The 11,086-nt window shown below is 39.0% G+C and overlaps 1 protein-coding gene across 1 annotated transcript; it reads left to right on the plus strand.

Annotated features, from left to right (window-relative positions):
- Window positions 1–6,411: 6,411 nt before the first annotated feature.
- On the plus strand, window positions 6,412–10,794 carry mchr2b (melanin concentrating hormone receptor 2b; the record flags this gene model as incomplete). The annotated part of the gene is made up of 2 exons (XM_080035994.1): window positions 6,412–6,806; window positions 10,152–10,794. 2 exons carry the CDS (start codon window positions 6,412–6,414, stop codon window positions 10,792–10,794), a joined length of 1,038 nt encoding a protein of 345 aa, XP_079892120.1.
- Between the last annotated feature and the right edge of the window lie 292 nt (window positions 10,795–11,086).

Below are 11,086 nucleotides of genomic sequence, written 5' to 3' on the forward strand. Positions count from 1 at the left end.
TTTCTTCTGATGCTAGGTTTGACTTCAGTACATTGTCTTGACCACATCTAAATGCATTAAATTGCTGCCATGTGATTGGCTGATTAGCTTTTTGTTTTTATAAGCCATTGAACTGGTGTACCTAATAAAGTGGCCGGTGAGTGTATATCTCAGTATACCACAAGCCATACAAGCTCCTATTGACAGGAACTTCCCACGCAATAATTTTGCTGTAATTATCTTTCCGTCTACCTGCACAAGGCTAATACCGTGTACATAAAAATCCATAAATTCGTATCATATGTTCTAAGTTCTGCGTCTGTCGTAATTATATTACTCCTACATAGCACACTGTTTTTGGCTTCATTTAGCTTTTAATGAGGCCAGTACGTTATGCCTATTATCTCAATTATTAGTACTAACATATTGTGAGTGGTTACAATTGAGTAGGAGTCCATTGTTAAGAAGGAACTACAATGTATTAACGTTTTTTTTTTTTTTAACAGTTTAAGGCAGTATTAACTTTTCTCGTTTAAGACCTATACTTTGGGGGTTTTACTGTAGTTGTATAACCCTTAACTGTCCATAAACGTCCGTACATTTAAAGGAGCTATAATTTTACTATGTCGTGTTTTTTTTCACCTCACTTGATCCAGACTGGAGTGTTATTAAGAGCTCAAACTCTTTTTCCAGCAACGTCCCTCTTCACATTTCCTCAGGTGAACAGCTTGACACTGTGGAGCTGACCGGGCCCAGCAACGTGCTCCACTGGTGGGCACAGAGCAGATGGGAGGTACGAGTACGACCCCCTCTAATAACCTCTGCTCTGCACAGGGAAAGAAAAGATACGCACTGCTGAGATTAGGAGATTTGTTTCAGCCACCGGGCCAAATTCGTGAGGCTTTTTGGTAACTGCAGCATCACCACAGTTCATACTAAGGACAAAAGTATTGCCTTGTATTGTGGAGAAAGTACAACTGTGGCTGTTTTCAGAAGGCCATACTAACGTCCTCCCTCCTACATACTCAACATCTATATACTACATGCTGTCTACTTAAAGATCGATTGTGTATGCGAGGTGCGTCGAAACATTCACACTGAAGTATACTCAAGCAATAAAGAATTTCTTCTTCTTCTTATAAGATTCCGGCCGTTTAGACACTGTTTAGCTTATTACCGCCCTCCACAGGTTAGATATAGAACTAGATTGTTACATTCAGGTTGCGTTCCGAATCGCATACTCTTTCTTTTTTCTATTCTACATACTACATCCGACGATAAAAAGAATCTAGTTAGGTTGCAGTAGGCATACTATTGGGACATACTTTTCTCTCTTATTTCATCATAACATTGCGCCTTGATCTTGCCTCTTGCTTTTATATCCGTCGCATCCCCGTTTGTTTTCATATGGAGGCTTCGTCGATGTTACGTCACTTCACGTGCGCACTGGATTGTGGGTCAGAATCGCCCAAATAGGATGCACTTTTCAACACTAACAATCTTGGCCACATGAAGTAGGACATCCGGGTACTTCTAACCATCCTAAATCTGGCCACAAGAATCGGGACATCCGAAATCTTTTTTCTACATACTATATAGTAGAAAGTATGCGATTCGGAACGCAACCACAGTCCTGTGTTGTGCAGGAAATGCAGAATTGTAAGTAGAGAATAAAAAATAAACGCCCTTGTCGTTTGAAAAGACGCAGTGCATTGTGGGGCGGTTGAGTAGGTGGCTATGGATCGAAAGTATCCAATCGATCCATACTCAAAATCTTCCCGGAAGTTAGTACTCATCCGGGCAATTCTCGCATACCCAAACCGTCACATACTCAAATTGAAGTCAAAATGAGTACGAGTAGGACGTTAGTATGGCTTTCCGAACTCAGCCTTTGTCTTAGCAGCCATAGAACCACACAATGGCATCTCCGGTGATTTTTTCTTTGTTTTACCATACACACTCAAGTATAAACAAGTGTAACTGATCATTAAAAATCATTTGGACATTTGACTAGCGCGTTGAGTCTTTGCCAGCTTCTCCCGTCACCATACTCAGACTGAGTAAATGACTGTCTGTACAAAAAATCTTGTGAATGAACGTGAATGTTTTCTATTCGAGAGCTTTTGCACAGTGTTATAACTCATGCTAACTTGTTCAGTGCTGATTTGAAACATTTAGCTACCGTTGACACAAAACAATAAACCATATCTAACTAGCCTTGGAATAAACAGCTAATGCTCACTACGTTGGCAAGTTCCACTGGCAGGATTTGTCTGCTGTTAAATGAAGTAAATAATATATGTATTCAAAATTAATATATGAATAAATTAATCCTCCTAATGAACTTTTTAATGTTAATTAAACCGTCTCATTTTCCATAAATGACCTGTAACCAAAAACGAGACCATTTGTATAAAGAATGCTATTTTTTTATATTGGTATTGCTAATGCATTTAACGAAAGGCAGACTGGAACATCCTGCGTTTCCAATTTTATCTGCAAAGTCTCATACACAAATATATCACTTCATCGCCATGCATCCTGCTGTCTCTCTTTCATGGAAGTATTCTCTCACCTCGTTCACAAACGCACACGCTATTATCCAAAGGGGGTCACGGAATCAACAGAAACTCAAAGTTCCTTGTAGCTACTTTAATGAAAGCAAAAAGCCCTGGAGTGTGTTTTATATATTAAAACCTGTTGTGGGTGTGAAAATAACTAATTACAGTCAGTGCACTGTAACAGTAGTTTGCACATAAAGGAAACAGAGCATGGGAGAATGAACAACGGTACCTGAAGCCAGCATGAGGGAAAGCTGTGTTCTATATCCCTGTGAGCTGTGGTCAGAGCTCCCCTGTTGAGATGCTTCAAAACTCTGGATCGACTTCTGTCATTTAAAAGCTGTTTCCCAAACGACGTCCCAACAGAAAAAAAATCACATCTTTGGTGTGAGGGTTATACAGCAGCCTTGCCCTCTCTAGGCCATATTCAGCTTTGAAATGATCCCATTTTAAATTGCTGGTGAATGCCCGGATCATTTCAATTTTCTCCAAAAGCTGAAATAAAAGAGAAAAATAAAAAAGCCTCCGGGATTCATGAGATTTATTTGAAATGCAGAACGCACAACCAATCATTTTTGATGTGAAAGGGGGCTACCTAAGGCACTACTGTACTATTCTGTATAAAAGTCCAAAATATTTCTACTTGTATCCATCCCACTGCCCTAAACATTTTAAAGTAACCTTAAGGCGAGACATGGCAGGCAAACACATTGTTTTTCAAGCACTAGGCAATTTTGAGGTTGTTGGCTATTTTGCTTACATAACACTTGTTCTTTCATACTAGTATAAATCAAAGGTCCAACATTTGTTGTGGTACTTGGAGATAAGACCCAAAAGCAGAACGCTCACTCCGGTAGTCAGTTTAGAACAATATGTATTATTGACTGGGATCCGCAACAGGCTGGCAGGACACTGGACGGCTGAGTGGCGTAGCGAGCATGGGCAGGTGGATGTCCGGAAACCCGCAGGCAGGCGAGCAGGAAAGGTGAACAGCGGACGCAACTAGCACCGAAGGAAAGGAGAGCAGAGTAAACAACTAACTCTAACTGGAGACGTGGAAAAAAAACAACAAACAAATAATCTTGAGCTCGGGAATTATACCGCTCTGGTATGAAGTACAATCTGGCGCCGAATGACTGGAGTCCAGAGGCTTAAGTAGAGAGGGTCTAATTAGCCAACGATCCTCACCTGGAGCAGTCTGCCCAGGAGTGCAGCCACGCCCACATGCCAACACAGAGACACACAAGGGGGGAGAACAAGAGGAACAGACAGACAAGGGAAAACAAACAACACACAGAGGAGAAAGAGAGGCTGCCATGCCAAAATTAACATTTATTTGATTAAACCATGTCTGTTTGCATCTGTATTTCTCCTATCCAACTATCTATAACGCAAAAGCACTAACATCAACTAAACCCTTAGAATAATCATTCTAAGCACTATTCTGAAGGTCATTACAGAAGGATTTGTTCATATTGTTGTAAATTGTCTGATATAATATATATATTATGATACATTGTGTTCTTAAAAACATGCCGAAAATGCATTCTTAAGACCTGTACATAGTGTTTTTTCTTCATAAAATTTCAAAAAAGGCTGATGTAAAACATTTGGACTCTAAAATGTTGTAAATTAAAATACAGATTTTAACTCTGTCTTGAATAAATCTAGGTCATCTTTTTTTAAAGTTTCAAATTTGCACATTTATTCAAGCATTTCAGAAAATAATTGTTGTACAAAAGAATAATTGTTTTAATGTAAATAATCAGCTTGCAGATTTACATGGTATCTCTGAAAAAAATACCCTCAGTGTCTCGCCTTAAAGAGGTCATTGTTATCTACTATTTTTATTTCATTTTGCTGTCCTAAATTTTGAATCAGAAATGGTATGTGTATGTCTCTTTGTCATCTGTAAAATGATCACACTAAATAACTTTACACTTAGAGTACGCATAAACATGCACAAGAGAAAAAATATATGCCTTTACTGTAATTTCAAACTTAATAAAAAATGCATGAATCTCTGTTTACTTTCCTCCTTAATTTAAATGTTGTCTCTGGAGGTGATCCAGGCCATGGCAATCTCACTCCACTTAACAGAGCCTTCTTCTCATTCGATTGTCTTATTACATGATACCCAGGGGGCAAAACCCTCTTTTTTTTGGAAAACAGACATGGGCTGTTGTAAAAGGTTGTTCACCAGAAATGATATCTAGGACCTTCAAGGATCACAACCTGGGTGGACATCCTGCTCAACTACCTGCTGGAAAGCTACAGGGGGCCGAAATAGAAAATCAGAACCAGGGTTTAATGCGAGGGTAAAACATATATTTTTTTTTAACTTATAGATATCATCATGAAACTTTGCCAGTTGATTACTGGCTTTAAAACAATGATTTTTTGTATTGAAGTTTTTTTCAGAAATGTTTGAATATATGCAAATTTGGCATATTTCACAAATTATGCACAAATTTGCACATCTTTAAAAACCAAAAATCTAGATATTGGCTAAAGTCAGAGTTAAAATCTTTATTGCATTTTGACTTTATATAAGTGTGTTAAGTTTCTACATAACAAACTTCCTCTGTTAGAAATGGTGTGATAATTCTGGTTTGATAGTGGTTAGATTGACATGATTTGATAGTTTTTTTCATTACTCTGACCCAAAAATCTCAACTTCTAAATCACTTACATCAACTAAACTTTCCAGAATCATTCTTAGCACCGTTCTAAATGTTATTAAAGAAGGATTCTTTACACAGCCCTGTTTAATTTTATAAATCAAAAAATACTATGTACAGGTCTTAAAAATGCATTACGGCATGTTTTGAAGAAGAAAATGTCTCATAAATCATACTATGAACAACATATGAAAAAAAATCCTTTTTCAATAACCTACAGAATACTGCTAAGAATGATTATGGAAAGTTTAGTTGATGTAAGTGATTTAGAAGTTGAGATTTCTGGGTCAGAGTAATGAATAAAACTATCAAATCACGTTTAATATACACTATCAAACCAGAATTGTCACACCTTTTCTAACAGAGGAAGTTTGTTATGTAGAAACTTAACACACTTATATAAAGTCAAAATGCAATAAAGATTTTAACTCTGGCTTTAGCCCATATCTAGATTTTAGTTTTTTAAAGATATGCAAATGTGTGCATAATATATGCTAATTTTGCATATATATTCAAACATTTTGAAAAAAACTTCAGTACAAAAAAATCATTGTTTTAAAGCCTGTAATCAACTGGCAAAGTTTCATGATGATATCTATAAGTTAAAACATTTAAATGTTATCCTCGCATTAAACCATGTTTCTGATTTTCGATTTCGGCCCCCTGTAGCTTTCCAGCAGGTAGTTGACCAGGTTGTCCACCCAGGTTGTGATCCTTGAAGGTCCTAGATATCATTTCTAGTGAACAACCTTTTACAACAGCCCATGTTCAAAAAATCACTTTGCCCCCTAGGTATGAGCAATAATCTTTGAAGGGAGGGAACTAGTTTCCCCAAAGGCGTTCTACACACTGGGTTTGGTAAGACGCACGGCGGATGCGCACTGTGAAATGGTCAGATCAAAGTTTGCTTTGCAGAGATAAACATGTGCAGCTGCACCACCAATCCTCCTGTAGTAAGGCTTGATTAGATTCTACGTTGTTTTACCTGCTTTAAAATCATATCAATCTTTTTGTCAGGATAAGGAAGAACTTAAGAGGAGGATACGCGCACTTTGGAGAGAGTGTGCTACTTTTGCTTCCCAAGTTTGGAGACCAAACGCCGACTGGAAAGATAGAGGGAGAGAGAGCGCCCGGTGCATGCTGCGCTTTAATTACAGACACACGGAGGCGGTTGTTAAGAGGATCTGAAGATGAATGACACGGGAATATTGTGCCAAAACAACAACAAAACAGACAACTCGTCATGTCTGAACTTAAAAACTCCCTCGTCTTACGTGGACATCACCACCTTCATGCACATCTTCCCTTCGATCTATGGCATCCTGTGCGCGGTTGGAGTTATAGCCAACGGGCTGGTCATCTACGCGGTGACAGCATGCAAGAAGAAGATGGTGTCAGACATCTACCTGTTGAACTTGGCCATAGCCGACATGCTGTTCTTGCTCGTGATGCCCTTCAACATTCACCAGCTGGTCAGAGACAGACAGTGGGTCTTCGGAAACTTTATGTGCAAAGCGGTGGTGGTGGTGGACGTCAGCAACCAGTTCACCACAGTGGGAATTGTAACTGTGTTGTGCATTGATCGGTAAGTGTGTGTAATCTTTTTATATACTGTCTATGGTGTGATCCAATATTCAGTGATGGAAAGAGTGGTTTGAAAACCATACTTCAGTAAGAGTAGAGATTATACCACTAGAAAAATGACTTTGTTACAAGTTACAAGTCAACCTTAAATTTATAAGTAGTAAAAGGGTAGCCTATCTGATTTTAAAAGTATTTAAGTAGCCTATCTAATTATCTTTAAGTAGCTCGTGGAATGTATATTTGCTCAGGAATGCGCTAGGTAGCGGTGGAGGAAGTCTTCACTGAAGTAAAGAACAAATACGAAACTGTGTAAATACTCTGGTGCAAATCCTGCATTGACGTATTCTAGTCGAAATATGCAAGTAGGCGTTAATCTGGAAAATGTAATTAAAGTATTAAAAGCCATGACATGTTTTGGCATATTTGCAGTAAAAATGACTAGTATAGCTTAAAGGTATATAACCTAAAATATATGATAAACTCTTAGTATGTTTTGTGGGGAAACAACAAGTTTAAAGTAGCAGGAAAAGAAAATATTGATATTGTAATTGATCAACTTCTTATTGTATTATTAGCCTTTTAGTAACAGTTCTGTAAAAAAAATCAACATATTGTTGATTCTTTACTGCACTTCCCCTGTTACAAAGTGTCTCTGCATGTGCCATTATTCTAAAATAGACCATAAACAAAAATCTCACCAATAGAGAGAGAGGGTTTACCATGTGTGCAACATCACATGAAAACAAGCACAATGTTCCCAGCATAACTGATGCATGTGTTTATGGACTGAACACACACTGATGACACTTAAATATAACCTTTAGGCCAAGTGGCAGAGCCATAAACATGTCCATTTCGAGGTAATCACCATGCAGAAGTGGTTCTCAGGGCCACATAATATACGTGATACATAATGCCTTTCCATAGTGCCAGTAGACAAGCTATAATTGTGTTCTAATGGGCTGCAACACCTGTACTGACAACACAATTATTGGCTGAATAGCATTTGGTATAGTGGACCTTTTGTCATTTTTATCCGTATCTAGTCTCAAAGTCCCAATCACTCAAACCCCCTTTTCAAATGACTCTGATAACGAAGACATTTTGTGCTGTATGGCAAACACTGACAAAAGAGATCAAACAGCCCTTTTAGTAATTTATCTCCAACACATAGTAAGTAATTACAGGCTTTAATCTCACATTAAAGGGAAATTAAGATACTAAAAGAGACAAAACTCGAGCATTCAAAACCTTTTCACGCCGCCGATTAAATGTTATTTGCCATACTAATTCATTGAAACTAGTGTGATTAGAGACAGCTCCAGTGACAACACTTGGCCCCATTGTCCTATATAATATATATAATGGAAATCCCATTTCTCTGTTGCTGTTAATATTGGTTAGGGTGCACAGTGTAGTCTCGGTGGAAAAGGGATTTCTAACTGTTACCAAGTTATATCTATTAAAAACAAACAGTGATTGAGAAATCTAATCTCTATCTATTTTTGACTTGCCAGCTGTTAGTAACATAACAAACTGATTGTATATTTTTTGCATTCCCGTGGTGGTGCTAACAAAGAGGGGCTTATTTGATTCAACACAGGAAAAAAGGCTCTTTCTGTTTGTTCCATGTTATCGCAGAGCGCTGTGAAATTTCATTTTTTAGTGATGTTGTGATTGCTATCGACGTGATCGTGTTTACAAATCACAACAGAGTTAAATGGAAATACAGATTATTTTTGTTGAAGAGCAAAATGACATGTGAAGTGTGCACACATATGGTCTGTTTTGGGTCACAAGAAATATTTTAAACACTAGAAAGAAATAATAATAATTTCGACATGGACGAAATACACATTTGTGGTCTGAAATTTGCACCATTGCCGTTTCTCTTTAAAGGTATTTTTTGGCATTTTTATGCTTTTATTGATAGTGTAGAGACAGAGTTGAAATGGGGCAGAGAGGGGAGTGACATGCAGAGAACGACCGCGGGCTGGAATCGAACCCGGGTCCGCTGCTGGCCGAGGCCCATGGGGGGGACGCCCTACCAACTGAGCTAAGGGCGCCCCCGCCGTTTCTCTTTAAACTAAACTGAGATCAGTTATCTACTTGTGCATGGTTTGTCTATTTTTTTTTACACTTTGTTGCAACTGATTCTTGCTCTGTATAGATCTACACACATTGAGTGATGTACACAACCAGAGTGTAAATCATTGACTGTACTGGAGTTCTGGCAGCCTGTGAAGTGTAAGATGTTGGTCATATCAATATGTAACTTGGCTGATCTGAGGCCACACATTATTAGGCTAGAGACTGGGTATTCATCTGCACTTATTGATTCAACCCTCACACCTAAAATAAGATTTATTTAACTTCAACAGAGGAACTATTGAGCTTTGGAAAAGAAAAATTGCAATTTAGCTTCGATGTCCTGGAGCAAACCCAAGAATGTCATGTTTAAATGCATGTTACATTTTTGACCAGACAGGGCGGGCGGGACCACAGGATAACATGCAGATAACAGCTGGAAATATGTAATTTGCCCAAAACTTGGTGCAAGTCAGGACAAAGTGTTCATTTATTCCCCTGCACATTTCCAAAAAAGATGGAGGTCAAGCTGAACAGCTCTTCAAAATTGAATCACAAAATCCAATTGGTAATGTGTTCATTTTCTATTGCTAAGGCACCCTGTCTAAATTAGACGTATTTGTCACAGGGAATAACACATTACGGAGCACATGCTATGTTGAGGTTGTATTTCTGACATGGTGCTTGCTTTTTTCATCATTTCCCCGTACCTGATTTGAACCTCTTGAGTTTATCAAAGATGTACACTAAGTAGCCTCTGTAAGTAAAAACCAGATAACACTTTCATTTCATTTGTACAACATATTAGTTTCCAAGTTTCTTACAGAACAGATCTTTGTATACAGCCGTTTTTCATTAAATAAATAAAAAAAATAACAACACGTGAAAAGATCCTTGTGTAATAACCTCCAGAATAGTGCTTATGATTATGGAAAGTTTAGTTGATGTAAGTGCTTCAGAAGTTTGGATCTTTGGCTCAGTATTGAACAAAAACTAATGTTGAGATAATGTCTATTTAAGAAAGTCATGAAGGAGAAATATACAGACGCAAATAAGACAAGGATAAATGAATAAATGAAGATTTGACCTTTTTTTATACTACAGTAGTATGAAAGAAGATGGAAGCAAAAAAAGACGACAATCCCCAAATTGACCTGTGCTTGAATAAATGTCTCAATGAATACACAGTGTCTCGCCTTTACTCATTTGTCTTTCAGACCGTAAAACAAAAAAGCTGACTTCTTCTGCCCTCCTACAGGTACATAGCCATTGTCCACCCCTCCTCGGAGAAGAGGACCATCCAGTGGACCATCATCATCAACATCTTGGTGTGGCTGGGCAGCTTCCTGCTCACTGTGCCCGTCATGATGTACGCCAAGGTGGTGCGCCGCCAACACATGCAGGTGTGCATGATGTACCTGGACGGGCCCGAGGACATGTACTGGTACACCCTCTACCAGTCCATCCTGGGCTTCATCATCCCTCTCATCATCATCAGCACCTTCTACTCTCTCACACTCTACCACGTCTTCAGCTCCATCCGCAGGGTCAAGCGGAAGCATTCGGTGTGGGCCAAGAGAGCCACCAAGATGGTCCTGATGGTGATCGCCTTGTTCCTGATCTGCTGGTCCCCGTACCACGTCATCCAGGTGATCAACCTGACCAACAACACCCCGACCATCGCCTTCGTCTACGCCTACAACATCAGCATCTGCCTGAGCTACTCCCACAGCTGCATCAACCCGCTCATGCTGCTCATCTTCGCCCAGAACTACCGCGAGCGCCTGTGCCACCGCAACGTGCTGCACAGCTCCCAGCACTCGTCCAAGATCACCGTGGTCAAACCGGACACTTCCGGCAGTGCCACCCCCAAAGAAGCTCACCGCAGTACTGTGGTCTAAAGCAGAATGATGCTTCTTTTTTCTTTTATTTTGTTGTTGAATAGTGTTAACTGTGAATAGTAATTATACAGCTTCTTCTTTTTTTTTAACGAGTAGCCTAAGTTGGAAAATTTATGAAATACTGTGTAAGAAAAATGTGCAACAAAATGAACCGGGACTGAACACGAACTTCAGGTAAAGTCAAAGGTGAAATTCTTACCCACTCAATAACTCACTTACGACATATAGTCCTGCAGAAAATAACAACCACCTCCCTTTGCTTGGGGAAGCTAGTGGCTCTTTCCTCTCGCCA

Source organism: Ammodytes marinus (assembly GCF_949987685.1).
Source record: "Ammodytes marinus genome assembly, chromosome: 10".
Lineage (NCBI taxonomy): Eukaryota > Metazoa > Chordata > Actinopteri > Uranoscopiformes > Ammodytidae > Ammodytes > Ammodytes marinus.